The sequence below is a fragment of the Anabrus simplex genome, chromosome 7, assembly GCF_040414725.1.
Source record: "Anabrus simplex isolate iqAnaSimp1 chromosome 7, ASM4041472v1, whole genome shotgun sequence".
Classification (NCBI taxonomy): Eukaryota; Metazoa; Arthropoda; class Insecta; order Orthoptera; family Tettigoniidae; genus Anabrus; species Anabrus simplex.
In genome coordinates, this window is record NC_090271.1 from 236512864 (window position 1) to 236527474 (window position 14611).

At 44.3% G+C, this 14611-nt stretch overlaps 1 protein-coding gene across 3 annotated transcripts in view; it reads left to right on the forward strand.

Moving 5' to 3' along the window:
• Positions 1-14611, forward strand: part of FipoQ (F-box/LRR-repeat protein FipoQ) — a 201714-nt gene that overhangs the window by 116894 nt on the left and 70209 nt on the right. Inside the window, exon 2 of one of the 3 annotated variants that reach the window (XM_067151623.2) lies at positions 9294-9374. The exons of the other annotated variants lie outside the window; for them this stretch is intronic. Within the exon in view, the coding sequence (XP_067007724.1) occupies positions 9294-9374 (81 nt within the window). The remainder of the gene's footprint in view (positions 1-9293; positions 9375-14611) is intronic. 3 annotated transcript variants of the gene reach the window in all.

The following is a 14611-nucleotide window of genomic DNA, read 5'->3' on the forward strand; positions in this document are numbered from 1 at the left end:
TCATAATTAAGAACTAGGGAACTCGTGCTTCTCCGCAGTGTTCGTTATAAATAGGTCAGATAACTCTTCTTGATATGCCTCTCGTAGTCATATTGTTTTGCCTGCCCTTTTCAATGGGTTTTATGAGCATTTATTAAGAAGCGCGTTATGGCATGCCGCAGTTCGTAATCAGAATCCTTCATCCATTCTGACGTCATCATACTGTCTTTTTGGTAAAAATCTATCCATATGTTCCCTTTGTTATCCTGCAGTTCTTGATGCAAAGCTTGGTATAGTGTCGTAGAAGGCAAATATATTTTTAATCGCAGTTCTTCTATATAAAACGGTTGTCTTGTGACCTCATAGGTTAGTTCCTAAGGAGCGTTTTTTTTCCAGACAGAGAACTTTTTAAACGTACACGACCTTCGCTTTTTCTAGTATTCATTCGTTAGGTTATCCTTCGATAGATATTCCCAGATAATGCCTAAAGCGTGTGTCATGATGGGGTCTGTTTGTACGTAGACTTTTTCTCTTAGCAATATGTAAGTTATTAGAAACGCTCTGCCATCTTCTGTTGAACACACTGAAGAAAATGAAAATTGCAACACCCAGAAGGAGTGGTGCTACATTGCTGTAATTGAACATGCTGGACGAGTGTTCGGTTGTGCTTCGATGATTACACTTTCAGGTCCCTCTGACTGCAAGTTTGGACAACAATCAATACAGGATGTGCCCACCACGAGCTGCAATACATTGATGAATTCGTAGAGGCATGGAGTCAATAAGGCCCTGGATCGCTTCCTGAGGAATTGTGGCCCATGCTTGCTGCACTGCACGGGTCAGTTGTTCCAGATTTGTGGGTGGCTGAGGACGGTTGGCCAGTTGTCGACCCATCATGTCCCACACATGCTCAATAGGACTGAGGTCCGGGGATCTGGCGGGCCATTCTAAGGTAGTGATGTCGTGGAGAGCTTCGCTGGAGATGCGTGCAGTGTGAACCCGGGCATTGTCCTGCTGAAACATCCCATTAGCAATGTTCGCCATCATAGGGACAACCACTGGATTGAGTACCCTATCAACGTACTGTCGAGCAGTCATAGTGCCCTCAACAAGCACTAATTGTGATTTCACATTAAAGCCAATAGCTCTCCAGACCATAATGCTTGTTGTTGGCCCTGTGTGCCTCTCGACAATAAGATCTGAGTGGCCCCTCTCCCCGGTACGTCGGCGCATACGATTCCGGCGATCACTGCGGGCAAGACAGGAGCGCGATTCATCACTAAAGACGACCCTACGCCATTCGTCGACCCACGTCGATCTCTCCTGACACCAGGCCAGCCTTACACATCGCTGTTGTGGGGTCAATGGAACACCTTCTCCAGGGACACGGGCTCGTAAGCCAGCTGCACGCAGGCGATTACCAACTGTTTGTTGTGTAACGTGGGGTGCCACAGCTGCTCGAATTTGCGCTGCTGTTGCATGGGGATCCATCCGGGCCATCCGAATGATGTGGCGATCCTCTCTCACAGTTGTCTGTCGCGCTGGGCCTGTGCCAGGTCTACGAGTGTGGATACTTTCATTTGACCACTGCTGCTATACACGTTGTACTGTAGATGCCTGTCGCCCAACACGTGCAGCGACAGTCCTTAGCGATAATCCAGCCTCACACAGCCCAATTATCCGAGCGCTCTCAAACGGCGACAGTTGTTGATAGCGTGCTCTTCTCTGTCGTCGAGGCATGTTTGACGGGGAGCACTTGACTGCACAGACTGCAAGTCAACTACGCTACACCAGAGTCCGTATACTGGAGTTGATTCCTCCGCGACCAATCACGTGAGGAGACCTGTAGCAACAATCCAATGGGTCTGAAACTTTGATCGTTTACATACCTATATGGCATCGTTCCATATCTTGACAATCAACACAAACGACCAATGCCTTCATGGTGTTGCAATTTCCATTTTCTTAAGTGTATATTTGGGTGCTGGGAAAGGTCAGAGAATCAAAGTGTATTTAGCAGGGAATAGTATTCTTCCATGATCAGAGGAAGTGTATACTCTCTGGCTTGACAGGTACTGAAGTAATCAAACCTGGCTCCATGCAATGACATTACTAAGGATGAAAATCAAATATATCAGAATATTAATGGAAGTGATAGTGACTTGCCGGTCCCGTGGTATAGGGGTAGCGTGCGTGCCTCTTACCCGGAGGCCCCGGGTTCGATTCCTGGTCAGGTCAGGGATTTTTACCTGGACCTGAGGGCTGGTTCGAGGTCCACTCAGCCTACGTGATTAGAATTGAGGAGCTATCTGACGGTGAGATAGCGGCCCCGGTCTAGAAAGCCAAGAATAAGGGCCGAGAGGATTCGTCGTGCTGACCACACGACACCTCGTAATCTGCAGGCCTTCGGGTTGAGCAGCGGTCGCTTGGTAGGCCAAGGCCCTTCAAGGGTTGTAGCGCCAGGGGGGATAGTCGCTTAGCAACCTGTTAAGTACAGAATGTATTGCTGGTTAGAATAAGCCTTCGCTTGTGATAATTGGAGTAATCATTTAATGATTTTATCTATATAAATAAAATCGTGGGAGCAGTGCTCCGGCCTCTCATTGCTGGATACCGTGGTTCAAATCCCGGTCGCTCCATTTGAGATTTGTGCTGGACAAAGCGGAGGCGGGGCAGGTTTTTCTCCGGGTACTCTGGTTTTCCCCGTCATATTTCATTCCAGCAACATTCTCCACTATCATTTCATTTCAACTGTCAGTCATTAAATCATTGGCCTAGAGGAGTGCGACAGGCCACGGCAGCTGGCACAATTCATACCCTCGTTGCAAGTTGGGGGCTTCATTCATCCTATCCCTGACCCGGTCATTGACTGGAAAACAGGTTGTAGTGTTTTTTAAAATAAAATCGTAACGACCGTGTGTCTGATCTTTGACCATTTTGGCGAAATTTCCGTACAGTTATCCGTTTCACGTGTAATAATGATCATTTGCATATTTTTTAACTTTGGTGTCTGTCTGCTTGTCTGCTTGTTTGTCTGTTTGTCTATAACTTCAAAACTACTGGACATACTTCCACCAAACTTCATATTTAGAATCCACCTGTACTTGGGTAGGTTTTAGGGCCAATGTTGTTTTAAATCCCTGAATTGACTGGGAGTTTACACGAAACCGAAACCGTGATTTTGCACTCCCACAAAATATACTCAACAATACTTAATGGAAATCTACCTGCCTGAATGGAAATCAATTTCTAAACTTTTTTTCTCATGTGCATCATTTCGACACGAGAATTAATAAGGGAGATATCATTAACAGACCGTTTTTCGGTACAAGTCCCACGGGACTTAACTCAAGAGCGGGTGCTTGTAAAGGGTATTACTTATAACTTGTCCACCTGTCCAAAGGTAGGTTTTAAGGTCCATACCATTTCAAATTCCCGGAATGGATTGGAGGTTTTTAGGGAACCGAAACGGTGATTTTACTCTCCCACAATATATACAAGACCAATCTGATTGGAAATCGACCAGACTTGATGGAAATACATTTCTAAAACTTTTTTCTCGTGGACATTTTTTCGACAGGGGGATTAATAAGGGAGATATCATGAACGGTCGGTTTAGCAGGCTAAGTCCAGCGAACATAGCCCATATTGTGTTGTACGAGAAGCAGATTCCTTATCTATATAAATAAAATCGTAACGACGGTGTGTCTGTGTATTGACTATTTTGGCGAAATTTTCTTACAGCTATCCGTTTAAGGGGTAATAATGACCATCTGCACATGTTTTAGCTTTAGTTTCCTGATAGTCCTAAGTTCTCCCTCCCCCTCACCCAAAATCAAGATTGCGGCACAATCTGCCAGACGAGCTAGAAAATTGAAATTAGGCAAAATTATACATTTTAGCCGGTAACCGACGGAAAACTTCCAAGATCTTCAAATTTTTCACTTTTTATCCCTGAAGAATATCGAAATATGGAGGCAATTTTAATGACGGTGCAGACATTCGTTTCGAGATATTTTGCGGCTAAACGGTAAGTCCTATAACAAAACGGATGGCACAATCTCCGTTCAATTTGGAGTGACCTGAAACGTTGGTCCTATGACGTTTCGTCGTATCTCTATTCCTTATATATTAGATTTGTCTCTATTTCTCGATAATACCAACATTTCTCTCTTTGTACACGTATAATTCGTAGTTAGAATCACTTATACGAAAGGTAGATCATCTATTTCTACACGAACATTGGCCCACCCAGTATTCATAAGTGAGCCAAATTCTATGTTCTTAGCTGTCATATTAGTACCCGAACGTAATGCACTGTGAGAAAACCTTACCCAAATTTCACCCTGTTCAACGTTTCTAAATCAATTTTACCCAATAAATAGATGAGACAGGAGAAAATATCTTAACCCTTTCGCGTTCAGCCTATTTGCAGGGGTTTGCTCGTAGACGCTCAAACAAATTTCTGTGATTTTCCAAACCAAATTACTAAAAATGACAAAACAGTTTAACACATATTAAAACAATCACACTAATACAGGAAATTATGAGCATTTCAGAACTGAATATACCTTGGACGTATTGTTACTGGTAAAGCCAAAAAAAAAAAAAAAAGATTAAACTTTGATAATAAATTTAAAAAAATAAATGATGATTTTCAATGACAGAATGATCAGACATTATTGCGTCTTTCTTCTTTACTCGTAGACGTGAAAGAAAGAAAATTGAATTCTGAATAATTTGATATCAATATGATGTGTGTGCTGCAATTCATTCATGAAGCACGGCAGAAAGTAATTCGCTGTACACGTAACTGTCAACGAAGTCAGGTCCTCGCCGTCCGATGGACGGGGAGCATCTGTGACTGTGTCACTTCCCACATAACGGGGATCACTTTCGGCAAAAGAAGGTCATTATTACTGTCTAAATAATCTGACAATTCAATGATATCGGCCTCATTTGGCCTTGAATATGGCCTAGCCATTACGATTAAAAGATGACGCAAGCACGTGCAACAACGGAGTAATGAGAAGGAGTAAAATTATAGTTCGCGAAGTACAGCGAACACACGATGTACCATAAAAACGAAAAAATTCTAAACTAAACTGATAGCAAGATCAAATTGTTGTATTCATAAGCCAACCAAAACAGATCCACGCAATAACAATTTCGAATAACTACAACATAAACATTCACGGTCAACAGATTACGTTAGTCGAAAATAAAAATATTTTGTAGCTCTGGAGGCGATATCTGTAGAGTAAAACGCAAATTCAACGCTTTAAGTTACTGTCACGATCAACTGTTACCATTTAACAGCTACGCAAATGACCGAAATCCCTAAATAGGACAGAGCCGATGTATCGGCGCCGTGAGCTTTCTCGCCATAACCTCTCGCGCGGATAGATCGGCGCGCTGAGTGCGAAAGGGTTAAGACAGCCATTTAGACCGTTAAATGAGGCGTCTTATGGTACAATCCGTTTGTCGATATGATGTATCGTTTAGCAGCAGATAATCTGTACATGAAGGTCTGCAGTATTGTAAACATGCATATACTTCGTATGTAGATATATATATTCACTGAAGTCGAATTGTAGCGATGTAGAAAGGGTTTGTCTGCCATTGTAAGTAATATTAAACAAATCGATAGTGACTCTCGGCAGGAGGGCGTCTGCTATTGTAATCATTACTCTCCACATCGACTTTGACTGACAGTAGGAATGGGATCCTTCTCTAACTCCTGTGTAACTGGCATTAGTAAGGAGGGACTACCATTGTAATTAATAATTCCCGTCTCAATTTGACTGGCAGAAGTCAAGGGAGCATACAATTTTGTTCAAAACTTCCCTAACCGATTGTGTTTGGGAGTAGGCAAGTGTGACCGCCATTGTAAACAAATTTACCCATTCTAAAATGTGACTGGCATTAGGTATAGTGGCCTGATATTATATTGGAAACTCACCAACTCGGTGTAACTGACAGTAAGAAGAGGGGACTGCCATTATAATGATAACAACACAACTCAATTTTGACTGGCAGTAGGGAAGTTGCCTGCTATTATAATAACAACTTCTCAACTGTAATCTGCCTGGAAGTAGGAAAGGGGACCTGCCATTGTAATGAAAACTCCCCAAATTGATTGTGACCGCGCTGTGGGTAATGGGGCCTGCCACTACAATGAAAAATCCCCTACGCAATTGTGAATGGCAGTAGGCAAGTGAACCTGCCGTTGTCATCACAACTTCACAACTTGCACTTTAAATTGGAAACAACGTATAGGAGCCTCCCTCTGCAGTTTCTGGATAACGCTAAGGTACATGCAACTTAAAAAATCTTATTCACAGCATATACAGTCATTTACTTCGATATCCGTATACAATGTAGAATACCGTAGCGAAGCACGGGTACAGTGGGCTAAACTTAGAGACCTATCAATGACTTATGATTCACCGGCAAGAAATCCCGGAGGGAATATAACAAAAATGAAGCAAGTCGGTCCTGTTGAACGGACGGACGGATTTGCCAAAGCTGTTTTTATTAAACTCTTATATAGCTTAAAAAAGAAACTGCGTCCGAACGGTAAAAATGAAATGTCGTATGGCTTTTAGTGCCGTGATATCCCAGGACGGGTTCGCCTCGCCAGGTGCAGGTCTTTCTATTTGACTCCCGTACGCGACCTGCGCGTCGTGATGAGGATGAAATGATGATGAAGACAACACATACACCCAGCCCCCGGGCCATTGGAATTAACCAATTAAGATTAAAATCCCCGACCCGACCGGGAATCGAACCCGGGACCCCAGCCAACGAGTGTCCGAACGGTCATGCGTACTCATGCGCCAATACGGCCTACTCTATGGTCAACCGAAATTAGTAGCCGTTGATGGATGGATGCCCATGACCAAGATTTATGAACATTTGATTTTCGCAAAGGGCGAAGTTGTTTCTTTTTGAACAATGTGTTGAATGTTTAGGATTTGGAATACGAAGTTATGAATTAATGTTACTTTAAAGAACATATTCACTCCTTTGTTTTGCTAGGGGCTTTACGTCGCACCGACACAGATAGGTCTTATGGCGACGATGGAATAGGAAAGGCCTAGGAGTTGGAAGGAAGCGGCCGTGGCCTTAATTAAGGTACAGCCCCAGCATTTGCCTGGTGTGAAAATGGGAAACCACGGAAAACCATCTTGAGGGCTGCCGATAGTGGGATTCGAACCTACTATCTCCCGGATGCAAGTTCACAGCCGCGCGCCTCTACGCGCACGGCCAACTCGCCCGGTATATACACTCCTGTTTATTATAAAGGTCACATTAAAGATGCAAACGTCCAAGCAGTCACTTTACAAATAAAAAGTCTTATATGATCATCCTTTTCAATACAAAACAACCAACTATATTAGATGGGAAGGGAGGATTGTGTAAAACTTTTTATTTGTAAAGTGATAACCGTCAATACGGAATGAGATTTGTAACATGCAATCTAAGCAGTCTGTCTACCTCCCGAAGCGACATCACATCTAAACCGCGCAGCGGAATTTCTTGAAACATTCTGAATGAGAGCAGCCACATGACTAACTATGTTTTATTTCAATATATTGACCTAAAAATGTATCATTCTGGAAATTATCTGAAAATATCGCGTGATAGGCGATTGAGATGACATGTGGTAGGAATATACTGTACCTCAGATATTCAGTTCAACAAAGACCTGATTTGCGATAATTAACCGTTTTAAAAGTGACCTCGATAATAAGTAGCAATTTACTGAACTTACGCGTGTTTTAACACATAGCAGACCAAAGTAATGGGCAAGTGGTTCGTCCTATTACCAAATAAAGTCCAGCATGTGTTCTTAAGTCCGCCTCTGTGGTGTAGTGGTTAGCGTGATTAGTTGCCACCCCCGGAGGCCCGGGTTCGATTCCCGGCTCTGCCACGAAATTTGAAAAGTGGTACGAGGGCTGGAACGGGGTCCACTCAGCCTCGGGAGGTCAACTGAGTAGAGGTGGGTTCGATTCCCACCTCAGCCATCCTGGAAGTGGTTTTCCGTGGTTTCCCACTTCTCCTCCAGGCGAATGCCGGGATGGTACCTAACTTAAGGCCACGGCCGCTTCCTTCCCTCTTCCTTGCCTATCCCTTCCAATCTTCCCATCCCTCCACAAGGCCCCTGTTCAGCATAGCAGGTGAGGCCGCCTGGGCGAGGTACTGGTCATACTCCCCAGTTGTATCCCCCGACCAAGAGTCTGAAGCTCCAGGACACTGCCCTTGAGGCGGTAGAGGTGGGATCCCTCGCTAAGTCCGAGGGAAAAACCGAACCTGGAGGGTAAACAGATGATGATGATGATGATGTGTTCTTAAAATTCCTTTCTACAGTAAAGGCCACATGCATTTTCTTTTTAACTCTAATGGTTACGCTTTTACGTACGAAGTACGTTTACTACCAGTGACATTGGGTACGTTCTACTTTGAATACGAGAGTGTAACATCAGATTATAGCAAGTACTTTTCATGATAGCACATTTTTAGTTTAGTTAGTCTGGACATTAAAGTGGTACCACGGAGATGTTTTCTATGTCCTGCTTCTTGGAAATATGTCCTGCAAGGTAGCGCTCAGAAGCCGACGAGACCTCATTTCGTTAACATGCTACAAGGTTAAGTGTTGTCCCGACAAAACTAACTTACCAGGCTTAGAAACATCCAGAAGAGTTCCACTTTCACAGGCAAATGGCAGTGCAATTGGTACACAACTTGAAAAGACCTACAGTCCGATAGCTGTGACCATGTGGTTATTAAATTTACCAACAAGCTTTTATACTCTGTGCCTTAGAAGCTATCTTACATAGATTAGGATCTTGCAAACGCGTACAGGTTTATAACTGTAAATGTTGCATAATTTCGTTAAATAACCTATGTTATATAAATTTACTATACAATAAAGTACGGCTTTTGTTATTCCAGCCCTGATATTTTGAGTATCGCAGAAATTTCTTTAAATTCATCGTGGACTCGAACAAATAAAACAATAAGAACTCTGTTTTAATGCCATATGTCAGTATAAATATATGCATTTCGTACCTGTATCTGATTATCACTAAATAAGTACGAGTACATAAAATATGTATATAGATATAAACAGAAATGTCTACATGAAAATTAAATACCTTGTGATGCCTGAAGGATCCTTTACGCGCAAAACATATTAGTAGGCATGAGAAACAGTTAAGTGCTTTTCCTGCTGAGCACGTTTACTGTATGAATAGATGTGACTTGTAATAAGGACGATATGTTATACTCACGTCAGCAGATGTTGCTAGGTGTGGGGCCAGTTGGCTCTCGAAGCTACTCAGGTCTACCTCAGCGACGGTACTGCAGTACGGAGTCCTTTCGCCAATACGGTAAGTGTAAGACAGTGACAGTGAATGGTGTCAACAAGAGTACGCAATCTTCCTGTTAAATCTATTTTTCTTAGCTTTATTTACTTAGGTAGTTCAATAAGTAAGATCTCATTTATTCCAATTTGACTCCAAAATAGAGCAGGCTTATCGCAGACAGCACCAATTAAACGGTAAACAATATCACTTAATAAATGGTGAAGCTGAGGGAAGTGTGGTAAAATGTTGAGATATACATGTAACAAACTTTTGGAGGGTGATTTCTCGGATGAAAATAAGAAAAATTGTCCCTATATACATTTGTCCTACAATGCCGTTTTACTGAGTTACCTTGGTCTCATCACAAGAGAAGCTCAACATTTTCGCCAAAAATAGCATCAGCATGGACTGGTGTAGATATCTGGATCCTGTCCGACAGCTGGACTGCTGCTATTGATACGCTGTTCCAGGTCGTTGATGTAGTTAACCAGAGTAGGCTAAGCCACAATTTTCGTGTGTCCCCACAGGTAAAAGTCAACGGGATTAAGGTCAGGTGATCGCGAAGGCCAATGCACTGGACCTGGATGCCCGATCCACCGTCGTGGAAAGTTGTTGTCCCAAAACTGGCGTACATACAAACTAAAGTACGCTGGAGCTACATGACGCTGTGATCTGCTAGGAGCACATGTTCCAGTAGTACAGACTGGCCTGTTCCACGAGACGATCAGATACGCTGGTCCATTCAGTCGTCGAGGTAGCAGGTATGGGCAGATCAGTTGATCACACATCGCGTCCAAAGCGTTATTTACGATTAGCGACAACAGTACTATGGAGATTTTCAACTGCCCACGTGTGCGCGTGTTATGCGAGTTATGCGAGTTTATGATGCTATCCCTTCGAAATGTACCCTCTTCTGTGAACAAATCGGACGATGGACGACAAAAACGTCAGAATGTTAGTGGTAATGTGGAACACCTGTTTCTCAATACAAGCACATTGTAGGTTATGAATTCATAAGCAGATGTTTTCATATTCTAGTCCCAGGAATCACCCCCGACCTCACAATGTTTGTTACAAATGTTTTACCGAGCTCGATAGCTGCAGTCGCTTAAGTGCGGCCAGTATCCAGTAATCGGGAGATAGTGGGTTCGAGCCCCACTGTCGGCAGCCCTGAAAATGGTTTTCCGTGGTTTCCCATTTTCACACCAGGCAAATGCCGGGGCTGTACCTTAATTAAGGCCACGACCGCTTCCTTCCAATTCCTAGGCCTTTCCTATCCCATCGTCGCCGTAAGACATATCTGTGTCGGTGAGACATAAAGCAAATAGAAAAAAAAAAAAAAAAAAAAAATTAAATACAGCTGTATAGCGTGATACTGTGTTTCCATCCAAAGAGCACATCAGCACATCAAAATGTCGTAGAATACGACCTGTACAGTATTGGACGCACACGCTGGTCCGTCCTATTTGACCACTGTAAACCAATGATGTATCGTGCCGTCAGACATGTGACCCTGAGATGTTTCGTTATACCATAAAAACAAGTACTTCAGTTAAGACAAATATAAGCACAATGTGTAAGAACAGTACGTACCAAATCCATATTATTTATTCATGTATGGAGGAGTCACGTGTATTTACTCAACAAGAGGTCCTGTTACCTTATTATTTATTGCACCGTCCTCGAACTTTGCCAGACCCCTCAAGTGTGAGTTCGCGATTGCCCCTAAAAGACATATCGCCGTGAAGACAGTGCACTTCCTTGTGTATCTCTTTCGCTCATTGTTTGTAAAGTGAATCGTGCATATGTTTTGTCTCGTTAGTCATTGAGAGAGGCTTTGGGGTATCAGTATCACAGGATAGGGTGGCATGGAGAGCTGCATAAAACCAGTCTATGGACTGATGACTCAAATAACAATATAGCGTGATACTGTGTTTCCATCAAAAGAGCACATCAGCACATCACACATCGCGTCCAAAGCGCTATTCACGATTAGCGACAACAGTGCTATGAAGATTTTCAACTGCCCACGTGTTATGCGAGTTTATGGTGCTATCCCTTCGAAATGTACCCTCTTCTGTGAACAAATCGGACGATGGACGACAAAAACGTCAGAGCAGATGTAGGCATCGACTCAGTAGGATGTAGGACCACCGCGAGCGGCGATGCACGCAGAAACACGTCGAACTTCATTAAACTTCATTAAACAACATCTACCATTCATTCTATCATATATTTCGATTTGTACAGCATTGATGAATCAGTTTTATGAACTGCAATAAAATAAGATTAACTTCTAAAAGATCGCACCGTTGCTTAATCAAGATTCTCTTGTGTAAGTAACCGTAGACCACCTAAGAAAATTGAAAAACCGCGCGAGTTGGCCGTGCGGTTAGGGGCGCGCAGCTGCGAGCTTGAATCCGGGAGATAGTGAGTTCGAACCCCACTGTCGACAGCCCTGAAGATGGTTTTCCTTGGTTTCCTATTTTCACACTAGGCAAATGATGGAGATGTACCTTAATTAAGGCCACGGCTGCTTCCTTCCCACTCCTAGGCCTTTTCTATCCCATCGTCGTTATAAGACCTATCTGTTTTGGTGCGACTTAAAACAAATAAAAAATTCGAAATTGGCAAAGAGTGAGTCTTGATGAAGGTTTAGTCCCTTATTCTGCGCCCCTTTGTATACTTCTCACATGATTTTCTATCCACTGTCATTCGTACAAGTTGAAAACTCCATTTTTTCATAGTTTTGGTACAGACAACAATTTCCATAACAGAAAGAATTACCGAATGATACGTCTATAAGCCAACTTTCGTTTCTCCATTTCCTTCTTCAATAAATTCGTGGTCAGAATATACACTGACTGACAGAGCAAATGCAACACTAAGAAGGAGTGGTTCGAAAGGGGTGAAAGTTGGGGAAAAAACAGAGACGGCACGGATGAATAATTGATGTTTATTTCAAACCGATATGCAGGTTACACAATGCGCACGGCATCGACTCAGTAGGATGTAGGACCACCGCGAGCGGCGATGCACGCAGAAACACGTCGAGGTACAGAGTCAATAAGAGTGCGGATGGTGTCCTGAGGGATGGTTCTCCATTCTCTGTCAACCATTTGCCACAGTTGGTCGTCCGTACGAGGCTGGGGTAGAGTTTGCAAACGGCGTCCAATGAGATCCCACACGTGTTCGATTGGTGAGAGATCCGGAGAGTACGCTGGTCACGGAAGCATCTGTACACCTCGCAGAGCCTGTTGGGAGATGCGAGCAGTGTGTGGGCGGGCATTATCCTGCTGAAACAGAGCATTGGGCAGCCCCTGAAGGTACGGGAGTGCCACCGGCCGCAGCACATGCTGCACGTAGCGGTGGGCATATAACGTGCCTTGAATACGCACTAGAGGTGACGTGGAATCATACGCAATAGCGCCCCAAACCATGATGCCGCGTTGTCTAGCGGTAGGGCGCTCCGCGGTTACTGCCGGATTTGACCTTTCTCCACGCCGACGCCACACTCGTCTGCGGTGACTATCACTGACAGAACAGAAGCGTGACTCATCGGAGAACACGACGTTCCGCCATTCCCTCATTCAAGTCGCTCTAGCCCGGCACCATGCCAGGCGTGCACGTCTATGCTGTGGAGTCAATGGTAGTCTTCTGAGCGAACGCCGGGAGTGCAGGCCTCCTTCAACCAATCGACGGGAAATTGTTCTGGTCGATATTGGAACAGCCAGGGTGTCTTGCACATGCTGAAGAATGGCGGTTGATGTGGCGTGCGGGGCTGCCACCACTTGGCGGCGGATGCGCCGATCCTCGCGTGCTGACGTCACTCGGGCTGCGCCTGGACCCCTCGCACGTGCCACATGTCCCTGCGCCAACCATCTTCGCCACAGGCGCTGCACCGTGGACACATCCCTATGGGTATCGGCTGCGATTTGACGAAGCGACCAACCTGCCCTTCTCAGCCCGATCACCATACCCCTCGTAAAGTCGTCTGTCTGCTGGAAATGCTTCCGTTGACGGCGGCCTGGCATTCTTAGCTATACACGTGTCCTGTGGCACACGACAACACGTTCTACAATGACTGTCGGCTGAGAAATCACGGTACGAATTGGGCCATTCGCCAACGCCGTGTCCCATTTATCGTTCGCTACTTGCGCAGCACAGCGGCGCATTTCACATCATGAGCATACCTCAGTGACGTCAGTCTACCCTGCAATTGGCATAAAGTTCTGACCACTCCTTCTTGGTGTTGCATTTGCTCTGTCAGTCAGTGTATGTCTCAACTTGAAATTTGTAGCCTATACAATATTTTCATGATGTCGCAGTTTTCTGTTCATCTGATGTTGTACTGGTCTCGCCGAGCTGAGGGACTCACGCGGTTGAGGCGCTGGCCTTCTGACCCCAACTTGGCAGGTTCAATCCTGGCTCAGTCCGTTGGTATTTGAAGGTGCTCAAATGCGTTAGCCTCGTGTCAGTAGATTTACTGGCACGTAAAAGAACTCCTGCTGAGCTAAATTATGGCACCTCGGCGTCTCCGAAAACCATAAAAGTATAGTGGCTCCAGAAATTCGTCGCTCTGATAGAAAACATTGCAAGATGATTTATTGAAATAAAACTGTAAATTCAGACAAATGCTTATTATGTATGAAACATAGTAGCCACAAGGAAAAAAACACTGCACAATTGTCCCTGTTAATTGACAAAACAGACAAAAACAACAGAACAGTTCGTAAAGTGGTCTCCAGGAAGTATTCGTCCGTGCCCTCTTGTGGCTATTTCGACGTTACTTTTGGAGTTCAGTACTTCGTTGGGCTACCTGTTTTATTTAATAACCTCTGCCAGTCGTCGGAGCACGGACTTCACCAACTTTTCAGTCGTGGTTCTTGTGATATTCTTCCACTCGTCCAACAATGCTGCCTGCAACACATTCTGGTTGGAAATAGGTGTGTTTCATACGTTTCTTTCCAAATCACACCACAAATGCTTAATAGGATTGAGGTCCGGTGACTGAGGTGGGGTCTGCATATAACGTGGTGTGTTATAAAGCAGCCGCAGTCTGGCATGGTCGTTGTCCTGGGAGAAAATGTAGTCCCCTGTCAGGCCCATATATTTTACACTTTTGACAAGATGGTCCTTCAGAATTGGAACATATCCACGGTGTTCCAAGATACCTTCAACTGGATGTAAGTCCCCAACACCAGTCGCATTCCTGCACCCCCATACTTGTATGGAGCCCCGCCGTGTTTGACAGTAGCAGT